We start from the raw sequence: 25570 nt of genomic DNA on the forward strand, positions 1-25570 counted from the left end.
TATTGGTCTGTAGTTTCTTTTCTTGTGGTACCTTGCTGGCTTTGGTATCAGGGTAATGCTGGTCTCATAGAAGGTGTTAGGAAATATTCCTCCTCTTTTATTTTTGGAAGAGTTTGAGTAGGATTGGTGTTGATTCTTCTTTAAATGTTTGGTAGAATTCACCAGTGAAGCCATCTGATCCTAGACTTTTCTTTGTTGGGAGGTTTTGGAAACAGATTCTCTTTATTTGTTACAGGTCTGTTGATGTTTTCTATTTCCTCTTGAGTCACTTTGGTAATTTGTGTGTTTTTAGGAATTTGTCCATTTCATCTAGATTATCCAATTTGTTGACATACTTCTCTTATATGATTTTTTTAATATGATAGAATCTATAGAACATACTTTAGCGAAATGTTGTAGGTTGGAACCCATTTTAAAATATTGCCTCCTAATCTTAAAACTGGAAATTTTCCTTTTCATAGAATACTTAACATTATTCCCACAAATGCATTAATATTATATTGGGAAAAGTTAGAATTATTCATTAAACAATTCTTCCTTCTATTCACTCACTTATTTACTCATTCATTCAACAATTTTTATTGAGTGCTTGCTTGTCTATCAATGCACTTTATACCTATCCAGTCTTCTTTTCTACTCAGCCACGTCAACAAATATTTTTAGGAACATACTATGTGTTAAGCCTTGATCTAATTGTCAGGGAGATCTAACCTAGTTTGAGGGGTTTAAGGAGGAAATGACATCTTAGTTGAGATCTTACTGATGTGTAGGAGTTAGTTAGTTTGGGATATTGGTTGCAGGAGCAGACAATATTCCAGGTAAAAAATGGCATGTTTGAAGGCCTGGAAGTGAAAGAGAGTGTGGTGTGTAGAGAATAGAGCGTACAGAGAATTTGGAAGAAGTGCGTTCTAGCTAGAGTGAAAGTAAAGATGAAGTCATGAGAGATGAGGTTGGAGATATAGACTAGTGCAAGTTCTTGTAGGGCCTTCCAAGTCATGTTAAAGATTTTACACTTTACCCTAAGGTCAATGAGGCCATAGAAGAATCTAAGTCTGTGATTGACATGATCAGATTGGCATTTTTAAAAGATTACCCTGGCTGTAGAGTGGAAGATGGTTTGGAAGAGGGCAAAAGTAGATCCAAAAAGATCAGATAGGAGGCAACTGCAGTAACCCTGGCAAAGAGCTGATAGTAACTTAGACTAATATGATGGCAGTGGGCAGAGAGAAAAGTGGCAGATTCAAGAGATATTTGCAAGGTATAATCAATTGAGAGATTCGATGGAGAGTGGGAAGTGGTGGAGGCAAAGGTGACTAGGTCTCTGGCTTGGGCAACTGATGGGATGGTGGTACCATGGAAGAAGAAAGGAATGTTGGAAGAAGAGTAGATTTAGAAGAGAAGATGAGTTTAGTTTTGGACATGTTAAGTTTGATATTCTCTGGGATCTCTAAGTGGAGATATTAGATATACCAGTTTGAAGCTCAGGATAGAGATCTGGGCTAGAGACACGCATTTAAGAATCATCAATAGAGTGTTACTTAAAGCTTTGGGAATGAATGATATGACCTATGGAAAGAGTATAAAAGGAGAAGAGAAGAGGCTAAAGGAAAAAGCTTTCAAGATCACCAGCACTTAAACATCAGTCAGAAGAGACTCCACCAAAGAAGACTAAGATGGAACGGTCATAGATGCAGAAGGAGACTCAGAAGAGAGTAGTACCATGAAAAACCAAGGAAAATTATTGTCATGTGCCATCAAGTGGTTAAACATGATAAAGACTGAAAGATGTCCATTGAGTTACCAAAATGGAGATTATTAATGAATTTCTTATATTTGAAAGCAAGTTCAATGGAGACTGGGGTGGGGTGAGAAGAAGCCAGATCGGATTGGGTTAAAGAATGACTGAAAGCCAGCCCTGATCGCCTAGTGGTTAAAGTTTGGGGCTTTCACCGCTTCTGTAGCCCGAGTTCGTTTCCCCGTCTCAGAACCACACCACCCATCTGTGAGTTGCCATGGTGTGGCGGCGGCTCAAATAGAAGAACTAGAAGGACTTACAACTAGGATATACAACCATGCATGGGGACTTTGGGGAGAAAAAAAAAGAGGAAGATTGGCAACAGATGTTAGCTCAGGGCCAGTCCTTCCCTGCAAAAAAAAAAAAAAACAAAAAAAAACAAAAAGAATGACTGAGAAGTGAGGACCTTTAAATGGCACTGTACATATGAACTTGGTTATTTGGGGGCAGAGTACCCTTTCTATGCCTTAATTTCCTCCTCTGTAAAATGAGAATGTAAGAGTATCTGCCTCATAGGTTTGTTGTGGTGATTACATTAATCAGTAAAAGAACTCAGCATGGCACTGGCACAGGTTAAATGCTCAATAAATATTAGATGTTTTTATTAGTAATAGTATGTTTCTAGAGCAACCATGTACCTGCCATTTTTTTAAATGTATAATTTTCCTTAGGAATTCTAGGCTCCTAATTTGCATAAGTTTAAGTTTAATACAATGCATATTTAAAATAAATCATCTTATACAATGGAGTGTGTTTGGCAGAAGTGAAGCCATTTTAACTTATTTGATGATGGGAATTTCAAGGTTTATTGGTTTATCTTGCTGTAACAGCATTATGCATATGCTTTTATTTTGTTCAAAGTATCACTTCATCATTATTATAAGACTTATGTAGGTATATACTTGCCTTCAGTATAGATATGCTGAGTTATCTAGAATAACATGATAATTAGAATGCTTTTGGCCGAAGTAACAAAATCCAATTAGAAGCGACTTAAATGATAAGGAACATTTATTATCGCAAATAACAAGAAGTCTTGAGGAAAGGAGGTCCAAGAGTTGGCTAATTCAGTGGCTCAGTGATATCATCAGAGACCCAGGTTCCTTCCATCTTTCCACTCTACCGTCCCCAGCGGCCTCACTAATCTTTGTACCTAGTAATTAGACCCAGCGTTCAGAATCATACGTATAGCATGATCTTATATATATTTACAGATGTCAAGAAGGATATGTATCAATCTATTAGTAGTTATCTCTGGAGCATGGAATTATAGGAAGAATTTTACTTCTACTTTATGCATTTCGACAATACAGGTGTTTTCATTTCTAGCTGATATATCACATTACAAAATAGAAACATCATTCTTGAAAAAATATAAGTATCGTTGAGTGATATCATGAACTCTAAGTTTAAGGGTCCTATCCCGTACTGGACTGCCCTTAAAATTGGTGCTGCAGGAACCTATAGTAGTCAAATTCATAGAGACAGAAAGTAGAGTGGTGATTGCCAGGGACTGTGGGGAGAGGGGAATGGGGAGGTGTTGTTTAATGGGTATAGAGTTTCAATTTTGCAAGATGAAGAGTTCTGGAGATTGGTTGCACAGCAATATGAATGTACTTAACACTACTTAACTTAAAAATGGTTAAGATGGTAAATTTTATGTTATGTATATTTTACCACAATTAAAAATTTAAAAAATTGGTGCTACTTTTCATGTATTTCAATGTAGGTAAAACTGTTTTAGAAAAAATCGTGGTTATAGAGGACATTGAAGAACCATGAGTGCCATTTAACACACAAAGATGCATATTTCCAAACCTTGCAAAAATCTGTTATCTCACAATTATTTTCTTAGTTAAGTTCAAATATTTTCTTCACCACTCTCAGGAAATCACTCCATTCCGCTTCTGATGAGCAGAAACCTGAGGCCCTCTTCTGACTATGGGGACTATGCCTTCTCCCCGGACTACCCCTTTGCCTTATCTCCTAAGAACTCCAATGTTGGCATGGCTGTTCCCCACTCTTCTACTGAGAATTCTCTTCTTGGCACCTCTGTTGATTTTGGTGCAGCCACTTCTTTTCTCTATCCTGACCCCCTTCTACTCCAAAAGCAGGAGAAATGTCTCATTTTCCTATCAAATGATTGTGCTTTTCTTGAGCAATTTGTCTGTTTTAATCTTATGACTACTGATATTTATCTGATTAGGTTTTGCTTTTCATACTGGCAACTACAAACTCTAAATCCAATTTATGGCCCACCCAGTAGCAAGTGTATAATACATTCCTGACCCTGCTTTATGCTCTGTCCTTCTAGCCTACATTCAATTCATGTTCAGTATGGTCGTAAGCCACCTTGAATCATTTCAGGAACCAGGCAGAGACGTTCATAAATATAGCATACAACTCTTGCTTGGGATTTTCTAAGTGTTTTATCTCTAGTAACTACAGTAGGAAATGGGTTAAAATAGCCAACCTATTAAAAATTTATTTTTAAAAAATTGAATGTTTTTACAATATTAGTTTTCTGTAGTCTCTCTTTTAAATGAAACTAAGCTTGATCTTTCCTCCTGTCTTAAGGTCTTCACTGGAGATAACGCTTGGGAATCAGCTTCACCCAGCACCCTCCCCAACCCCCCCACTCCCACTTCTTCCCTCCCCACCCCATGATGTCATTCCTTGGTGCTGGTATTCTTGCTTCCTCCCAAGGACTTTTTTTTTCTACAGTGTAAGAGAAAGGCACAATAGGAAATTTACACAAAAGATACCAGTGAAGTTTATTGACATCTCAGGAAACTCTTTATTTCTATTTTAATACTTTGTTTCATGTAGAAAAATTATCTAAGGTAATTCCCTTGCAAACACCACCTGTAGTACTTAACCTGTGGGAGAATTCTCTTCCAGAAGCCTTCTTTTTTATTTTTTTGTGAGGAAGATCAGCCCTGAGCTAACATTCATGCTAATCCCCCTCTTTTTGCTGAGGAAGACCAGCTCTGAGCTAACATCCATTGCCAATCCTCCTCCTTTTTTTTTCCCACCCCCCAAAGCCCCAGTAGATAGTTGTATGTCATAGTTGCACATCCTTCCAGTTGCTGTATGTGGGACGCGGCCTCAGCATGGCCGGACAAGCGGTGCGTCTGTGCGCGCCTGGGATCCGAAGCCGGGCCGCCAGCAGCGGAGCGTGCGCACTTAACTGCTAAGCCACTGGACCAGGCCCAGAAGCCTTCTTTTCTCCAATTAATTTTCCACTTTATTACCAGAAGAATCAGCCAAGTCCAATATTTGATCCACATTTTGTCTAATTTAAGAACAAATATTTCTGTGGCTTAGGATTCTATAGCTCAAGTTCAAATCCTACCTTCCCCAGACATTTCACACCATATCCCTGTTGATGTCATCAATTTCATTCAGGCAGTCTTCTCAGGATTTCCTGGATAAAGTTTTCCAATAGGAAATTCTAAGCCTTTGCCTGAAGCTAAACCAGTTCCTTTCTATCCCTTAGATATCAATTAAAAATAATCTCTTCCAGGAAGTCTTTCATAATTTATTTAGAACAGTTTGCCACACCATGCAATTCTCTTCTTTTTTTTAATGACATATCATTATAATACAGCTAACGTACCATAATTTCTGTATATAGAGCATATGTATATACTTAAGTTCAGGTTAACATGTCTTTTCAATTAGGTTATAAATCTTAGGGTTTCATATTCTATATTGTGAACTTTCTGGGCATTTGAATGATGACAATATGAGTATCAGTAGCATGATTCAGCTTATTAAAATTCTACTTGTTCAAAGATATGTGTGTGTTTATATATATATATATTTGAATTTTTTTAAATGAAAACCTAAATTTTTCAGATTTGGTGCATGTCACTGTACAACAGCTTCTCGGTGATCAATGCTAATAAAGGGGAGCATTGGGGGAGAAGATCCAAAACTGTGGATAAATCACAATATTTTATCCTCGGTTTAGAAAGTAGATTATTTTTAAAGTATGTTAAGAATGGACATACAAATTTTTTTTAAATTAGTAATAATATCTAGTGTTGGAGAGTTACAGGGAATTAATATTCTCATACTCTGCTGGAAAGTAAATTTGTATAAGCTTTCTGGAAGGCAGTTCAGCAATGTGTATCAACAGCCCTGTGACCCAGAAATTCCAGCTCTGTGAATTTATCCTAAAGAATTCATTAAGGATGTGTGCAAGGATTAGCTTAAAGGTTGTTATCACAGCATTATTTATAAGAGCGAGCAAAAAATGTGACAACAGTATAGATGTCCAACAACAGGGAATAGGTTAAATGAATGAGCCTTCATTATCTGTGTTTGAATCACAGTTCTAGCAATTACTAGCTGTATGACCTTGGGCAAGCTGCTCAATTTCTCTGGGCCTCAGTTTTCTAATTTTTAAGATGGAGACAATAATAATGTCTATGTCAGGGAGTTGTGAGAATTGAATGAGATAAGACAGGTCTGGCACATAATGAGTGCTTCTTATTATTATGGTACATCCATATAGTATAATATTCAGCCTTTAAAAGTGGTGTTGCAGGTGAATTTTAACATGTAAAGATGTGTGGAATATATTGTTATTTTTGTTTTGTTTCTAAAGTCAAAATTCAGTTTATTCATCTGTTTATGACATAGTATACAAGAGGCAAAGTGTTTCACATCATAGATTTCACTTCCAACTCTGTGGACTGTTCATTTATTTGGCTAAAAGGAAAGACTAGCTGGGAAAGCCAGGTAACGCTTAGACAACTGAAATAAGGTTACAGGGGACAATGCTGACGTCATCCTCACAGAGATGGGCACAAGGGGGCTGTTAGTCACAAGCTGATTTTCTAGGACCATTAGCTGGAGGCATAGGAGCACCACTTCTGGATGCTCGTGCCGTCTCGGGCTTCAGCCAGCGCCACTACACAGGCACAGCAGCACTTTCTGGTAGTCGCCCTCTCTGTCTTTCTGGATGTGGTAATATAGAGACTCACTGTACTTTCTCTTGAATTCAGCCCTAGTTTTCAACATGTCCACTTCACTGTGGGAGACCATGATTCTAATCGGGACCTTATCATGAGTCCCCTTGCCCTTCATGGAGTCACACAGTCAGTCAGCAAAATAGAGGGGCGTGTTCTGAATACACTGGACCAGGTTCAGGAAAGCATTTTCCAGATCTCCTTTGACTTCTTTCTTGCTGCTCTTCAACATGTCATAAGGGCTGTAGCTCTTGTACCTTTCAAATACTTTCTGGAAGTGACAAACACTCTGCTTGGTCATGATGCTGATCCACTTGGGAACATCAGTTCCTTTCCTCTTCGCTCCAGCCTCATAGAAATCCCGGGCATCTTGGGTCAATCAATTCATAATCAATGACAGAGCCATCCTCTGCTCTTCTCCCCTTTGCGAGGGCAACCATCAGCGTGCAGAAGTCACCAGATGTGTCGGAAACACTGTCCTTCTCTAGATCAGTCTTGTACATTTCCTTGTAGACTGTTAACTTCCTGCAGCTCCTGGTTGGTGGTTGAGCAGATGATCTCAATGAGGGAGTCCTCATCAGTCTCTGGCCCCTTCATGGATGAAGCTTTTGGCTTGGAAGCCTCATACTGATCAGGTGTTTTCAGTAGACCCCAAATCACCATCTCCAGGTGGCCAGACAAGGTGGCCTGACTTCATTGCTGATGCAAGTTCCTTTTTGGTCCTTCTCTGGTAGGCGAAGGCAATATCCTGTCTCTGTTCGTTGACATGGTTGGTCAAAATGTTGATGACGGTGACCTCATCCACACCTTTGGTCTTGATGGCCATTTCAATGTTCAAAGCATCCAGCTCAGCATCACAATTGGTGTACTCTTTGACTGACCCGTTGGCACTTGGGGCTGTAGAGTGGTCACCCTCCGAGCTGAGCTTACACAGAATTTCATGAACAGTAGACATTTTTATAGAAGCTGGCCCAAGAGCCAAGGGCTGTGAGCATCCCCAGGTGCAGAGCCAGAATATGTTAAGTTAAAAAAAAAACACCACCACCCAAACTGCAGAATACTATGTGTAGTAGGATCCATGTCTGGAAAAATAAACACAGATGTTTACTATGGTCATCTCTGGATGGTGGATGATGCTGTTTTTTCCCCATTAATTATGTTTTATACTGAGCATGTATTGCTTTATGTTGAGGAAAAAAAGTGAGTCAGTATCTGTTGAAAAGTAAAGGATCAGGATGAATAGGTAGAGCACAGAGGATTTTTAGGGCAGTGAAACTATTCTTTATGATACTATAATGGTGGATACATGTCATACATTTGTCCAAACTCATAGAATTTACAACACCAAGAGTGAACTCTAGTGTGAACTATGGACTTTGGATGATAATGCTGTGTCAATGTAGGTTCATCTATTATAACAATTTACCACTCTTGTGGGGCTTTTGATAGTAGGGGAGGTTATGTGTATGTGAGGGCAGAGAAATGTCTGTACTTTCCACTCAATTTTGCTATGAACCTAAAACTGCTCTAAAAAAAGTCTATTTTAAAAATTAATTAATTAAAATAAAAGATCAGATGGGAAAAAGAATAAAGAATTCTGGGTAGCAGGGAACAGATAGCCTAGTTTTATAAATCTACCACATATAATCCAAGTTGTTGTTTATAGATCATTAAACATTGAACTCGAGACATGTTTGATGATGGTGGTGATAATGGTGGTAGTGGTGGTAATAGTCATTTACCATTTACTGAGCACATACTATGTGCCAGGCACTGTGCTAAGCATATTACATGCATTATCACCATTATCACATTTACTGTGAATAGATCTTTGAAAGAGAAGCTCTGTTACGTTGTTTATAACACTATTTCATATAGCAACAAATCATATATCCAATGTACCCCTTTTATGTAAGTTTTATCCAGAAAAGTTTCCTGACTTTTATGAGAAGGGTCAGCTAGTAGCATTATTGATTTGAATTAGAAATTTTCTTGAAATATCAACCCTGGAACATGATTAGTACCATCCAGTCTGAGTTTCTGGTCAGTCGGCAGTCCATAGCCATCCAACACCCTCTTCTTTATACCCATCTTCTGGATAGAAACTGAACCAGGATCGGGGCTGATGAATACCTGAGTGTGTCTATTCCAAAGTTAAATAGACGTTGCTGTTGGGTATCATCTGCTCTCCTACGTATACCAAAGAAGATAATGTTTCCACAGTTCAAATTTTTGAGTATTGCATTCAAGGCTTTCCAGCATCTTCACCTTCTTGGCCTCAGAGTCCTCTGTATCTCCATAGACACCTGGCATTCCACTCACACAGGACTAATAACCTTTCCTAAAACGTGCCAAGCACTTTCACTTTTCTATTGCTTATGCTGTCCAACTCCTCGTCCTACAAGGCCCAACTCAAATGCCACCTTGTGCCTTTCTTATCTGTCTCCCACCTCCCACCCCCTACGCCCATTCACTTAATCTTTGTGTTTTATTCCCACCCCACTTTACCTCCATTTAACACTCATTTCCTTGTCTCTTATTTGTAAGTATTTGCATGAAAGCAAATACTTTCATAAGTATTTGCTTTCATGTCTGGATTGTAAGGTCTCTGAGGGTAATAACTGTGGCTTAAACATAAGAGCTCACTAAATACTGAAATACTTAAGAGTTAGCCCTATCTTTCTGATAGTGAATTATGATGAAGTAATTGTCACTAATTATCAAGTATAATTTATATGCAGTGCTGGGGGCCGGCCCTGTGGCATAGCAGTTAAGTGCGCGCACCCCACTGCTGGCGGCCCAGGTTCGGATCCCGGGTGCGCACTGACGCACCACTTGTCAAGCCATGCTGTGGCGGCGTCCCACATAAAGTGGAGGAAGATCAGCACGATGTTAGCCCAGGGTCAGTCTTCCTCAGCAAAAAGAGGAGGATTGGCATGGATGTTAGCTCAGGGCTGATCTTCCTCACACACACACACACAAAATTATATGCAGTAAATTTTCAGTTATCACATATGAATTTTCTATTGTTACTTTACAACTTTGGCTGTTTCCTCCACCCTTCTAGCAAATTAGAAAAAACAAACTAATTTTAACACTTTCTTAAGCAAAATATAATTAGTGAGGTAATGTGCTCCCTAAGAAGTTATATGATACATTTTAAAACCTAATAAAAATTCAAACTATCTGCTTCATAAAAACATTTATTTGTCCAGCACACATTTTTTGAGCACTGATCTTCTCCCCACCCACCAACTGGCTCCACTTACTGCCTTTCTTGGCCACCATCCACCTACAGGTTTCAGCTAGGCACCTCAGGCCAATCTTTAACTCTTTTCACTCTTTCTGATCATTTCTCCAATCTGCCTCCTTCTCTTCATCCTTCCCTTTGTCATTCAGACCCTGATCATCTTTTACCTGGCCTGTGACCCTGCTTTTAGTCCATCTTCCCTCCATGCTCAATTTGTTCCGCATATGCTTCTAGGGCTGCCTTTCTAAAACAGATATGATCTTCTTGTTTAAAATACCTTTGAGGTTTAAGAACTCAGAGGGACCTATGCTTTAGGTTTCCTATTGGGCTCAAAGGCTAAAGTCCAGAAACCACAATCTGGTTTCAGCCAAATTTTCTTTCTGCCACACCCTATCATGTACAAGTTTCAGCTACCCTTAACCTCTCTATTCCTCAAACATGCCTTTCTGCCTGAACGTCTCTTCCCACTCCCTGAAATACTCTCCCTCCCCTTCTCCATCTAATAAATCCTACCTACTCTGTTGAAGCCTCTGTGAAGCCTTCTCCAAGACCCCAGGCAGAGTTATATTCTCTGTCCTTTGAGCTCCCACAAATCATAACTTGTTCTGGCACTTACTGTGGCCTAGTTTTCCCTACCTCGACTTTGAATTTCTCAAGGACAGGAAAATGTCTTATTTATCTTTGGATCCCCAAGGCCTAGCACGGTGCTTTAGCATATAGTAGGTGCTCATTAAATATTTTTGCATGCACAACTCAATGTGCTCTTAAGATATAATGTGAAAATGAGATATGGTAAATTCATTATCTGGCATTGCAAGAACTAACCAGGTTACAGATAGAATGGATAAATGAATTCAAAAGGTAATTTTCAAGCCTCATTTCCACACTTAGCTTTAAATTCCTCCATTCTTTCATTTCTCTCTTGTATGAGTCCTCATAAACTTTGAGAAAAGACCAAAAAGGAGAAAGTAGCCCTGAAAAAGAGAAAGGGCCTAGATAACAAGTATCTGAGCAAACAAGAGTAAAATGTGCTGAACTACTTGAAAGTGATTGCCTTAAGTCATTCCGTATTGTGCAAGTTTGGTTTCCCCAGCTAGATTCTAAGGTATTTGATGGAGTGATTTTGTTTGTTTCTTTTGTATGCTGCTGATTTAATGACTGTTTCAGCCTTTTCTTGGTAATGCCTATCACTAAGCTTTAATGATGGGCTAAAACTGGTAGGAAGAATGAGGTGATTTTAAGATCTGGTCTCTTGAGAGAGGAAAGGTGGAAATAAACAAAATGTTCTATTGATGTTCTGCCCTATATTTTTATGTTAACAGTTATTTTGTTCTGTTTTGATATATATATATATATATATAGAGAGAGAGAGAGAGAGAGAGAGAGAGAGAGAGAGAGAGACTTTTGATTAGTTTAATTTTCAGTCAAGATTCAATTGGACTTTTGATTTTTTTTTAATTTGAAACTTAATACTGTTGCCAACATGCATTAGGCACTCAATAAATATTTTAGATAATTCAACATTGACTTAATGTTTAGAAATAATCAGAAACATTAAAGCAAGCTTGACTTTTATTTTTTTATTGCAGTAACATTGGTTTATAACATTATAAAAATTTCGGGTGTACATCATTATATTTCGATTTCTGTGTAGATTACATCATGTTCACCACCCAAATACTAATTACAATCCATTACCATACACATGTGCCTAATCACCCCTTTCGCCCTCCCTCCTCCCCCCTTCCCCTCTGGTAACCACCAATCTAATCTCTGTCTCTATGTGTTTGTTTGTTGTTGTTTTTATCTTCTATTTATGAGTGAGATCATATGGTATTTGACTTTCTCCCTCTTACTTATTTCGCTTAGCATAATACCCTCAAGGTCCATCCATATTGTCACAAATGGCCATATTTAATCGTTTCATATGGCTGAGTAGTATTCCATTGTGTATATATACCACATCTTGTTTATCCATTTTTCCTCTGATGGGTACCTAGGTTGCTTCCAAGTCTTGGCTATTGTGAATAATGCTGCAATGAACATAGAGGTGCATATATCTTTTCGAATCACTAGTGTTTTCATGTTCTTTGGATAAATACCCAGCAGTGGAATAGCTGGATCATATGGTAGTTCTATTCTTAATTTTTTGAGGAATCTCCATAGTGTTTTCCATAGTGGCTGCACCAGTTTGCATTCCCACCAGCAGTGTATGAGGGTTCCCCTTTCTCCACATTCTCTCCAACACTTGTTATATCTTGTCTTTTTAATAGTTGACATTCTGATGGGTGTGAGATGATATCACATTGTGGTTTTTATTTGCATTTCCCTGATGATTAGTGATGCTGAGCGTCTTTTCATGTGCCTGTTGGCCATCTGTATATCTTCTTTGGAAAAATGTCTATTGAGACCTTCTGCCTGTTTTTTAATCTGGTTGTTTTTTTGTTGTTGAGTTGTATGAGGTCTTTATATATTTTGGATATTAACCCTTTATTGGATGTATGATTTGCAAATATCTTCTCCCAGACCCTTGAGGGTATTATGCTAAGTTAAATAAGTCAAACATAGAAAGACAAATACCATATTATTTCACTCGTATGTGGAAGATAGAAAACAACACAACAGCAAACAAACACATAGATACGGAGAATAGATTGGTGGTTACCAGAGGGGATGGGAGTAGGGAGAGGGCAAAAGTGGTAAGGGGGGGTCATTTGTACGGTGACAGACGGAAATTAGACTTTTGGTGGTGAACACAATGTATTATATACAGAAGTCAAATTATAATGAAGTACACCTGAAATCTATATAATGTTATAAACCAATGTTACCTCAAAAAAAAAAAAAAAACCACCTATGGTTCAGTAATTCTAAGTGAAGTCCTATGTGATTAAGTTTTTAATTCCAGGAATGGTTTCTCTAAAAAAACCAAAAACAACTAAGGATCCTATATTTATTTAGGTTGTTAACTATCTAATAAATTGATAGTTTCTCAAAATACTGCATACTCTTTTACCTTGAATCCTGCTTCTTCCAAGGATCTCAAAGAAGAAGACAAATGCTATATATATAAATCAATTTTAAGGTTTATAATAACCATAGTTATTATGGCTTTCTTAAACCGTCAGATGAAGAATTTTTTTGACAGATAAAATGGTCTTTGTGCTATCGTTTTGTGTTAATTTCTTAGTGATCTGAGTTCAGGGACACTTGTATCTCGCTGGCTTATATTTTGTGCATGTGTGTGTGTGTGTTTAATAGCAAAAGCCTAATACAGAATTAAACCTTTTAATTATCCAAGGATTAGCCACAGAACTCAAAAGACCAAATCACCACTCCACCACTGGTGGTGGGATTTTTTTTGACCCAACTACAAGCAGACTTTTGTTCAAGGGGGGCTTAACTGTTATGAAGCACTTATTATTTACTTAGCACTGTAATAGGTACTTTACATCTGTGGTCTCATTTAATCTCACAACAACCTTATAAGATCAGAAACTAAAGATGGGAGAAATTTAGTAACTCACCCAAAGTCCAGAGTTAGTGTCAGAGCCAAGAGTTAGCCCCAAATTACTGGATCTTTTCCAGCCATCGTTTCCCTGTTTCAGTGGCACAAAATCCATAGTATCTTGTAACCCTTGTTTTTAGTACTCCAACTCCTGCTTCCTTTCCCCTCTTCCTCTCACACCATGGCTTCCCTAAGGTCCGCTAGCAAGAAACTAAGGTAAAAAGATTCTTTTACTTTTTAGTAAATAAAACATTCTTTTACTGTTTGTCTTTGTGAGTATATAGCTGTTTTAGAAATTCTTAATGAAAGAACCTAAAAGTAGTAGTTAAAGTGACCTCTGGTTTATCTGTGCAATTTGCTTTTTTGCTTCCTCCAAATTAGACCAAATGTTTGAAAATTGATTACATGTTGCTATTTGATTATGAAGCTTGAAGTCAAGACTAATTTAACTGGTTCGTAATATAAATTATAAATCAACTGATTTACATAGTGACAGAATATATATTATAAACATTTAAAATGAAACAAGTAGAAAATGAATGAAATGGGAAAATAGAAATAACATTAACTTTCAATCTGGGTACTGATTGAATGGAAAATTAAGACATTTTCAACAGTTTAATGGTCTGATAGATATCTTAAGTTTGAAATTTCTTTACATACATTCTTTAACCATGACTTCTTTTTAGCTATTGAACTTAACATTTTAAGTACAAAACAGAAATATCTGATTCTCACCTCATAACATTATGAACTTTCACTCTAATAACATTAATAAAGGTATTTATTTCATTTTTTAGTAAAATGGAAGAAATAATAGTAGGTACCTCATAGGATTATTGTAAGGATGAAAGGAATTAATATATGCACAGTGTCTGGCATATAAATCAAATATTTAAAAATTTTTAAATGGAAATTTAAAAACACAGAATAGAACCTCCATGTACTCAATATCCAGCTTTAAGTATTATTTACATTTTGTACATCATTTTTCATCTATCTCCTTCTATTTTTTGGGAGAAGGGAGCTTTAAAGTAAATCGCTGATATCTTTTTACTCATAAACACTCAGTATGAATCTCTGAGAAGGACTTTTTGTTTTACATGATCACAGTGCCATCATTATATCTAACAAAATTTATTCCTTAATGTCATCTAATAACCAGTCCATGTTAAATTTTTCCTGATTCTCAAAAATGCCTTTTTTTACTGATTCAAACATGTTCCATACATGATGTTTTGTTGGTATATCTCTTAGGTCTCTTTTATTAAAACAGCCTTCCCCTCCTGTTTTTGCTCCATGCCACTATTTATTGAAGAAGCTAGGCCATTTGTCCTGTAGAATGCCCCACATTCTGATTCTGTTTCCATGTGGTGGTGTTTAATATGTTCTTTTATTCACTGTATTTCCTATAAATTGACTTGATTAAATTTGCCTTTATTTCTAAATAAGCACACAGCCCCAAGTCAATATTAGGTTCTGGGTCAATGTTTAATTAAATGTATGGTTTCAGTTGCCCCTTCCTGTTAGGCAGTTAATGGACAATTTCTTCTTGACTGTGGTTATTATTTGTTTTCTAGGAATTAGAGAGGTTGAGAACATCAAACTAGAAGTTAATTTTCTTTTTTTCCCCAGCTTTATTGAGATATAATTTTCATGTAACATTGTGTAAGTTTAAGGTGTACAATGTAATGATTTCATATGTGTGTATATTGTGAAATGATTGCTGGGGAAGTTAATTTTCTAAACACATAGCAATTCCTAAATATTCAGGAATTATTCTTTCAGTGTAATTTTCTTTTCCTAATAACAATTGAGCTTGTATTTCAAGAGGTATAAAAGCACTCAGCCTTTAGTTTGCTCTCTCCCAAAGCCCTAAACATAAACAGCTGCCCTGCAGATATAGTTTGTGTATTAGTTTGCTAGGGTTACCCTGACAAAGTACCACATCCTGGGTGGCTTAAAGAACAAATTTATTTTCTCACAGTTCTGGAGACCAAAAGTCTGAAATCAAGGTGTTGGCAGGATTGGTTCCTTCCAAGGGCTGTGAGAGAAGGATCTGTTCTAGGCCTCTCTCCTTGGCTTGTAGATGGACATCTTCATGTTCATATACTGTTCTCCCTGTATACGCGTCTGTCTCCAAATTTCTCCTTTTTATAAGAACATCAGTCGTATTGGGTTAGGGCCCACCCTAATGACCTCATCCTAACCTGACTACATCTGCAAAGACCCTATCTCCAAATAAAATCACTTCTGAGTCACTGGGGGCTTAGGACTTCAATATATGAATTTTAATGGGACACAATTCAATCTATAATAGTTTGCTCACGGTGTTTTGTTCTATAACTTTACATTTATTTCCTGACTTGTTAAATAGGATATAAAATCATTGGCACTCAGAAAAAACTTGACTTTCTCTGTAGTGTCTTAAATAAAATCAATTTTAAAAATTATCTACTTAGGCATTTCTAGCATCCCTTGTATTTATATCTTCACAAATGTATGTCCCTTGTATTTATATTTTCACAAATGTAAAGTTGAGCAACACATATTGCAGTCTTCTTTCTGTCTTATGTGAATTAGATAGATTAAACTGGGTTTAGACACAAACGTAAGGGAAGTTTATGAGATGAAGCCATTTAAAACAGATTATGCCAGCTGTAGTACAGGGCATGATTATGGTAGGAACAATTATAGATATCATCTGTTATGCAAGTGTGTCTGTGGGCTTTCTTTTCTGCTGGCCAGGTTTCCCAGTTAGTCTTCTGACAGACTTTGCCACCATTTTCTAGTCTAGTAGAGCAATGACATTAGATTTCTGTGATATCTTTTTGAGTTTTCTTTGGAACCTACTAAGTACCTAGTCTCTTTCGAGAACAGAAGTGGGTAACTTACCATTTCCATTTTTACCTTGAAAGGTAAGTTTAGTGCTCAAGTGCAGCAACTCTCCTTAACCTGGGTTTCTAGGATACAGTTCTCTTTGCCCTTGACAGTTATATGGCTCTTGGCCTTTTATCCTTAGTTTAACAATCTTATTTCATTATAAGCCATCTCATATTCATTTGGAAATAACCAAGATATAAATGATAAAAGAATCAACCCGCTTTCACTAATGACCCTCAAAATAGCTGATGTTGGCTAATGTTCCAACTTTCAATGGGAGGAACAATAAGCAAAATTCTGTCCTCGTTCTGGGAATACTTGCTCTTTACTTGTTGAGTGAATTACAAAATATTTTGAGCTTCTCACTAGAGGAAAACATCTACATAAGTATTAAATGGAAGAACTATACTAACAATTACATTTTGCTGAAAGGATTTACTGTTATTCCATTGTCTTAAAAGACTGATTAATTTCTTAAACTACCTTTCCCAATTTCCCTCATTTTTCGTAATGGCATCAAAATAGTCACAGTCACACAGTTTTAAGACTCAAAGCTCTAGGTTCATCTTCAATTCTTCCTTATTTTTCTACTGTATCCAGTTAGGCATCTAATCCTATTAATTCTTACTTTACAACATCCTCTCTGTTCCCATTGCTACTTCCTTCTGTCCCTTCAGTCCAGATTACTGTAATAATATTCTAATAGATTTCCTATCTCTGCCAGTTTAATCCGACTTCCACAACCAATACCAAGATAACTTTTCTAAAACATCATTTTCACCTTTTTCTCTCCTGTGCAAAAAGTTACAATGGCTTCCCATTACCTACTGAATAATAATAACAGCTAGGTGTGTTGAGCACTTACATAAGTTGCCAGGCACTATGATAAGAACTGTACAACCACCTCATTATCCTCATTATCATCATCTTCATATGGCTGAAGAAACTGAGGCTCAGGTGAAGTTGCTTGCCTAAGGTCACACAGGTAGTAAGGTACAGAGCTGGGATTCGACTCAGTTCTGTTTGGCTCCAAAGCCTGTGGTCCTAACAACTATGCTATTCTGCCCAAACTCTTTAAGTTCAAACTCTTCAATGATTTAAGATCCTATAAATCTGGCCCTGTATTACCTCTCCAGTTTTCTCTCTCATTACTTCATAGCACAAACTCTGTTTCAGCCAAGCTAGTCTCACTGCCCTCCAACCTGCCATTATTCTTTCTCTTGTCTAAACTTTTGTTCACATGGTTCCTTCTGCTTGGGATACCTTCCCTCCATCCTCTGCTTGTCCAGATTTTAAACATCTTTCAAAGCCTAGGTCAAATTTTGACTTACACAACTCACACTACTCTTCCATTACAGACTACTCATAACATTTGTTTATACCATAGACAATAATCTTTAAACTCTTTTGATCACATAGTGCATCAGTAAAAAATGTGTGAACACATGCTTCCAATATATGTAGACTGTATTTACATTATGGACATATATACTACTATGCTAGTATATAATGTGAATCATAGAATATGTACAAAATAGAAATATAAAAAGGATGAGATAAAGATGAAATAATGTTCTCAGAAATTTTTTAATTTAATTTTATTAATTATAGATCATTATTGAGAGTGAATATGAATTCATATTTCCAGTAGTCTTGATAATTTAACATTATTTTAGCCAGCTCCTTGATAGAGCAGATTAGTTCAGCACTGTGTCTTCACAGTAACATGGCAGATGATGAGCTGTGCTAGGAGAGTATAAGTTACACCTTTGCCATTTCCCTGTTATTTGATTAGACTCGCATTACTAATCTTCTGTCCAAGGTTTCTTGTAGGAATCTTGTCAAGGCACTTGTGCATTTTGTGGAACTTGGTTTAGTTAAAACTAGGTAATATATTCATATGTCCACCTAACTTGGCACAGATGAACTGCAATTAGTTGTAATTAGCTAAAGGCAAAAAAAATTCTCTTCTCACAAGATCTTTAGACTCTATGGGCTGAGTGAGGGCACCTGCATCAATCTGTATTTTTGATATCAGCAAACCTTCATTGCTTACTATCTTAAATTTTAAAAAATATAAAGGGGCCTGCCCGGTGGCGCAGTGGTTAAGTACACACGCTCCGCTGCGGAGGCTTGGGGTTCGCCGGTTTGGATCCCAGGCGCGCACCATCGCACTGCTTGGCAAGCCATGCTGTGGCAGCGTCATATATAAAGTGGAGGAGGATGGGCACTGATGTTAGCCCAGGGCCAGTCTTCCTTAGCAAAAAAAAGAGGAGGATTGGCAGATGTTAGCACAGGGCTGATCTTCCTCACACACACACACACACACACACAAAAATGTATATATATATTTATATATATAAATTGAATTTCTATTTTTTTTCTTTTTGCTTCTCAGTGGATCATCTTGTACACCTCTTGGGCTATAATAATGCTTTCTGTGGAGAGCACCAACTTAATGTATATAAAGCTTGTCTCTCAAATATGATTCTAGGCCATAGTATTTAGCACTGTATTTGACCAGCACTATCCTAGGTGATACTTTATTATGTGTGAAATATGCTTTTAAGAATGCCAGAATGAATTTGGACTGTGAGGGCTTTTTCTTTTTTAACCACTTTTAAGAGTACAATTCAGTGGCATTAAATACATTTACAGTGTTGGGCAACCATCATCACTTTGCATTTCCAGAACTACTTCATCATGCAAAACAGAAGCTCTGTACCCATTTAGCAATAACTCACCATTTTACCCCCCATCTCCTGTAACCTCTGTTATACTTTCTGTCTGTATGAATTTGACTGTTCTAGGTACCTCATATAAGTGGAATCATACAATATTTGTATTTTTGTGTTTGGCTTATTTCACTTAGCCTAATTTTTTCAAGGTTCATCCATGTTGTAGCATGTGTCAGAACTTCATTCCTTTTTATGGCTGAATAATACTCCATTAGCCAGCCCTGGTGGTCTAGTGGTTAAGATTTGATGCTCTCACCACCCCAGCCTGGGTTCATTTCCCAGTCAGGGAACCACACCATCTGTCTGTCGGTTGTCATACTGTGGTGGCTACATGTTGCTGTCATGCTGAAAGCTATGCCAGTGGTATTTCAAATACTAGCAGGGTCACCCATAGTGGACAGGTTTCAGCGGAGCTTCCAGACTAAGACAGACTAGGAAGAAGAACCTGGCCACCCACTTCCGAAAAAATTGGCCATGAAAACCCTATGAAAAGCAGCAGAGCATTATCTGATATAGCACCGGAAGGTGAGAGGATGGCAGAAAAAGACTGGGCAGAGCTCCACTCTGCTGTACCCAGGGTTGCTAGGAGTCAGAACCCACTCGATGGCACTAACAACAACAAAATATTCCATTGTATGGATATACCACATTTTTTTATCCATTCATCTGGTGATGGACACTTAGGTTGTCACTACCTTTTGGCTATTGTGAATACCACTGCTATGAACATTGGTGTACAAGTGTCTATTTGAGTCCCTGCTTTCAGTTCTTTTGGGTACGGCTAGGAGTGGGATTACTGGATCATATATTTAACTTTTTGAGGAACCACCAAATTGTTTTCCACAGAGTCTGTACCATTTTGTATTCCCACCAGCAATGTATGTGTGTTCCGATTTCTCTACATTCTCGCCAATACTTGTTATTTTCCATATTTTTAAATAATAGCTATCCTAATGAGTGTGGAGTGGTAGCTCACTGTGGTTTTGATTTGCATTTCCCTAATGACAAATGATGTTGAGCATCTTTTTAGTGCCTACTGACCATTCGCATATCTTCTTTGGAGAAACTCTTAAGTCCTTTGGTTATATTTTAATCGAGTTGTTTGTTTTCCTGCTATTGATGTTGAGTTGTAGGAGTTTTTTACATATTCTGGATATTAATCCCTTACCAGATATATTCTTTGAAAACATCTCCAATTCTGTGACTGTCTTTTCACTCTCTTGATAGTGTCTTTTATGCACAAAAGTTTTAAATTTGTATGAAGTCTAATTTATCTATTTTTCTTTTGTTACCCGGGCTTTTGGTATTATGTCGAAGAAATCATTGCCAAATCCAGTGTCATGAAGCTTTTGCCCTATGTTTTCTTTGAATAATTTTATAGTTTTAGGTCTTGCATTTAAGTCTGATCCATTTAGAGTTATTTTTTATGTATAGTGTAAGGAAAGGGTTCAGCTTCATTCTTTTGTGTGTGGATGTTCAGTTTTCCTAGCACCATTTGTTGAAAAGACCATCCTTTCCCCATTGAACGGCCTTAGCACCCTTGTCGAAAATCATTGGACCATGTATGCGAGGGTTTATTTCTGGGCTTTCTCTTCTATTCCATTGGTCTATATGTCTGTCCTTATGCCAGTGCCACACTGTTTTGATCACTGTAGCTTTGTAGTATGTTTTGAAAGCAGGAAGTGTGAGTCCTCCAAGTTTATTCTTCTTTTGCAAGATTGTTTTGGCTATTTGGGGCCCCTTGAGATTCCATATGAATTTTAGAATGGATTTTTCCATTTCTGCAAACAATTCCATTGGGATTTTGATAGAGGTTGCATTGCACCTGTTGATCACTTTGGGTAGTATTGCCATTTTAACGATATTAAGTCTTCTAATCCACAAACATGGGATGTCTTTCCATATGTGGGTTATTTTTAAAAATAACTATTTATGTGAAAAATGATACTTGACTATTATAAAAAGGTCAAACAATATGGTAAAGTACAAATAAAGAAAGAACAAATTACCCCCAATCTCACTACTCATTGATAAGTACTGTTAACTTTTTGGTGAACATCCCTCTGAATACCTCTTGTTTACAATTTTACTAAATAGTATCATCTTTTTTCCTACTTACTATGTAATACATGTTTTTCAGTGTCAATGACTAGATTTAAATCATGGTTGTACCATCATTTACTTAAGCAAACCCACACTAATAGACATTTAGTTTATTTTGGACTGTGAGTAATATTTATTAATATCCTAGTTTAATGGTAGGAAAAATAGTATAATAATAAATGTTTGATGTTTTCTCTTTTGAATGAAGAAATGTACAAAGTTTTTCATCTAATCAGTTCCTGCATATCAGTTATACTGTAATGCGTAAGTAATAGATCTTTGTGTGGTAGGTGCAACAATGAAAAGCAGAGAACCAGACACTTGTTAGAAATTCGTTTGTACTCTAGCTCTTCTGTAGCCCAGGAAATAATACTAAAGGTGCAGCGAAACGAAATCACTTTGTAAAACCATAGGAACTCATATTCAGTTTATTTTCATGTTCTCACCTTTCAGGAGAAAGGCATGAATTTAGTAAATAGAGAAGCAATGCATAAATGGTGAGTACTGTACTTTGAGTTACTATTCTCATCATTTGTATATTCAGTCACATTTTTCCGTTTAGATAGGCAAACTGCAATACTGATGTCTTTTCTTTTGTAGGGAGGTACCAACTGCAATACAGATAGATCAACCTTGGGAACAAAGTTTGAACCTGGTATGGTATTAACACTCAATTTTGTAGAAAATTTGAAATTGTTACTGATTTTCAGAGTTGGTGCTACCTAGTTTTGCTGTAATTTCTAGAAATCTAAACTCAATCTTTTGAAACTAAAATTACATATGCTACATAAATAATTTTTGATTGCTTTTAAGAGACAGTTTATGATTTACCCATAAAAATAACTAACATTGTTTGAAAGTCGGGTTCAAAGTAAATAGTTGTCTGATACAAAACCGTCATTGTGGACCAGCTTCCTCTCTGTTCTAGTGGGTCTTAAAAAAATTCAGTTGTGCTAGTTAAATTGCTTAGATGACAAAACAATAAATGATTCCACTCTCTTCTATATACTTTATTAACTGTATATTAGAGTTTTAAACCACAGACAATGGATTTGTTGGGAAAATACTGCATTTTTATGCCTGTGACATGTATACTCCCACTAACATTTTAACATATAACCTTTAATTTAAACATATTTAGAACTTAGTTACAGCCCTTGCTAACATTTTTAATGTTTTTGTACATATTATGATTACTTAGTTGTGGTAGTGAATGATATTTAGGGTTCTTTTCCATGGACATTTCAGATAATGACAGAATAAGAATTGAGCTGAAATTTGAGTAGAAGAGAGTAGGTTAGATGTCAATTTCCAGATTTGGAAATTATTAGTTAAGGAGATGGGTCATCAGCAGAAGGAGTGACATCTTATTTTCCTTTGGGCCCCGAATGCCTTAGATGGACATCTATCCCTGATTTAGGAGTAGGTCCTAGAGGCTGAGTAGATAACCACTGGAGACTGTCCCTTTTCATGTTTTTGTGCTAATACAATTTATAGATGCTTTGGATTCCCTTAACTGACCCAGTTCTAATTGCTTTAGGTGTTGGCGTGAGTGAGTGAGTGACTGGGTAAGTGAATATGCGAGTGTTTTAGGAGGAGGAAGGGACCGTGTAATATAACTTTAGTTGGAAAAGAAAAAAGCATATTTTAAAATCCTGAATTATGCAGTACTGATTTTGTCTACATAAAACCTGTAAACATTTTTCATAGCTTAGTTATTTTTGCTGTTCCATTTGTATCTTAGTTCTAACCAAATCCTTTTTTATCCTTTCCTGAACACAGTATTATAGTTTTCAATAACCAAGCACAGGTTAAACCCAAGGAGAAAAATTTAAATTTAGGATTTATGTATATAGTCGATGTTGCTCAATATTGAGTACTCACATTCTAGGTCTTTTTGGAGCACTAGGGAAGCCCCTCACCTGCCATGTAGCTCTCTTTCCTAAAAGGCAAAGGGTGCCTTTGCTCATGAAAGTGAATCTTGGGTTCCCTGCTTGCTTTAGGATAGTGAGAGCTCCTCACCATGGACAACTACTGACTCAGTAAGGATTCTCTTCCCCACCTAACAGCTATCTCCCTAAATATTTGATAGGTAAGCAATTGGTGCCACAATTGTACACTGTTTTCTGCTTACACAGAGTGCCAGAAACTTAGAGAAACCATCTTCTTCAAAGCGCATTGACTTAATTCCAGTATCCTCAGCAGCTTCTCCCACTATGGAGATTGAGAAGGTAAGAAAGGAGTGCTTAAAAGTCTGTGTCCCTTGAAATATTTATGAAACATTAATGTTTCACCACCCAAATCTCTTGGCGGATATATTTTGCTATAGGATATCTGATTCTAAGTGACAGTTTTGCTTTCCTTTTCATTTCTTTAACTATTATTTACATATAACAAAAGTCACCAACTTTTAAGCATATGATTTGATTAATCTTGGTAATTGGGTACAGTCCTGTAACCGTATCCATAATCAGGATATAGAACAGTTCCCACGCTCTAAATTTCCTTGCTATCTTTTGCACTCGATTTCCTTCCCCCCACCCCCGCCTACCCTAGGAAACCACCGATCTGCTTTCAGAGAAAAGTGGTCGTTTTAAAACCTCTGTTCCAATTTGGTTTCAGCAAAGTTCTTCTATATCATTTCAAACTTCTGTGAGTTGCACCGGTTTACCTCCGATTCCTGGTCCTAGTCCTATGGAACAATTTACAATGTAAGTTTATGTTGTATGAAACTACCGAATTGCTTATAAAATGAGAATTTTAGAAAATTAAAAGAAATTATAGCTCCAGGTTCTGTGACAACCAAAGAAGTAATGTCTTTTTAGCTAAATTAAATGTCATTGTTTTGGTTTATCATTTTGTATATTGAAAAGAATAAAGAATAAAGAACATATGAGAACATGTGAACCTATGAAGAATCAGTAATTCATTGACCCTGGTTTCAACATAGTCTTCCCTGACCAAGCTTGTTGGTAAGCATCAGAGCTAACTCTCAAACTTGAAACAACCATACCTGCTCGTTCACCCATAATTCTCACCTTGATTCAAGGCAAGTCACAGTCAGGACTGCAGGTCCTTCTAGCTTTTTTCCCCACAACTTGGAAAAATCCTGAATCCTTATAAATTACAAGACAGTTCGCTGTCCTGAGGCATTCCTTTTTTACCTAGATTTAGAGAAAAGCAATAAAAGGGTGTGCTATGGGATACCACACAGAGTCCTCTTTTAAAATGTGTGTCCTTAGATCTATTATAATGAAATAGTCATAGCTGGTTTTGTTCAAGTATTTTCTTGTAATGATTGTCATAATTTCATTTTAGAAGGAGAAGTCAAAGCCCCACCAACATTATTAGACCAAGTATTCTTGGACCATTAAAAAGAAAAGGTATTTTTGTCTACTAGCAGAAATAAATATAACTTTGAATTATTTTTATAAAATATCATATAAAATCAAGTGTTATATAAAAATCCATTTTTAAAGGATTTATTTATTTGAAATATATTTAGTAAGTTACTAGAGGCCTTTTGTTTTACTCAAACGGAACTATATGTAAAAACATTCTGAAAGCTATAAAGTGCTACATAAATGTGAATTGAGAAATATAATTTGGGTTTAGTCAACTATTATGATTTTAATTGTATAAGTATAATTCACCAAGCTAGCTGCCTTAAACACTTTCTGAAACAAGGCGGGGAATGAAAAAATGAACAGAGTGAGTCACTCATCAAATATTCTGCTGAATCTCAACCCCTGCCCTGGCCCACTGCCGCACTTACATGTTGATGTCATATGAATAAGTTGACACAAATTAGATCCACTTACAACACTAAAAATATATGCTAAGATGTATGTTCTTTGATGTTTCACTTCTTTATGAGGGTTATTTTTGGTTAAATATATGGAAAATGACCCACCTACTCAGTAATAAAAGGGCAGTGGAAAGAACAGAAGTGTTTTTTTTTTAAACTCCCACAGTCCTGGATCCCATTTCTCAACCATGCCTCACTAAGCTATGTTCTTCCTTTTTTTGTTAATACCACTACTGAATTATAGGCTTAGTACAAAGTTTAACTATAATAGGGAGGAAAAAATGATAAATATGGAAGGATATTCAACTTTAATAATGTGTATTTGGGAAAAATCCATTGAGATGGGGAAGAATAAGAAGAAAAGGAGGGAGGAGAGGAGGGAAAGGAAAAGGAGTAGGAGAGCAAAACTATAGGGAAAGAAATTGAAATGTATTTCAATGTTCCATGTATTTTGGATTAATTAATGGCAATCTTCCTAACAGCACACCTAATTCAGCATGTACTTA

General features: G+C 36.8%; 1 protein-coding gene and 1 pseudogene across 4 annotated transcripts in view; one reads left to right on the forward strand and one right to left on the reverse strand.

Annotated features, from left to right (window-relative positions):
• The window catches only part of LOC131401455 (P2R1A-PPP2R2A-interacting phosphatase regulator 1-like), a 116345-nt gene that overhangs the window by 6789 nt on the left and 83986 nt on the right, over positions 1-25570 (forward strand). For all 4 annotated transcript variants that reach the window (XM_058536793.1, XM_058536791.1, XM_058536792.1 and 1 more), the window contains exons 3-7: positions 21710-21753; positions 21857-21911; positions 23395-23487; positions 23879-23967; positions 24575-24639. In XM_058536793.1, the coding sequence (XP_058392776.1) occupies positions 21710-21753; positions 21857-21911; positions 23395-23487; positions 23879-23967; positions 24575-24639 (346 nt within the window). The remainder of the gene's footprint in view (positions 1-21709; positions 21754-21856; positions 21912-23394; positions 23488-23878; positions 23968-24574; positions 24640-25570) is intronic.
• LOC131400652 (annexin A2-like) lies at positions 6704-7744 on the reverse strand (annotated as a pseudogene).

This window comes from Diceros bicornis, chromosome X, assembly GCF_020826845.1.
Source record: "Diceros bicornis minor isolate mBicDic1 chromosome X, mDicBic1.mat.cur, whole genome shotgun sequence".
NCBI classification, from domain to species: Eukaryota; Metazoa; Chordata; class Mammalia; order Perissodactyla; family Rhinocerotidae; genus Diceros; species Diceros bicornis.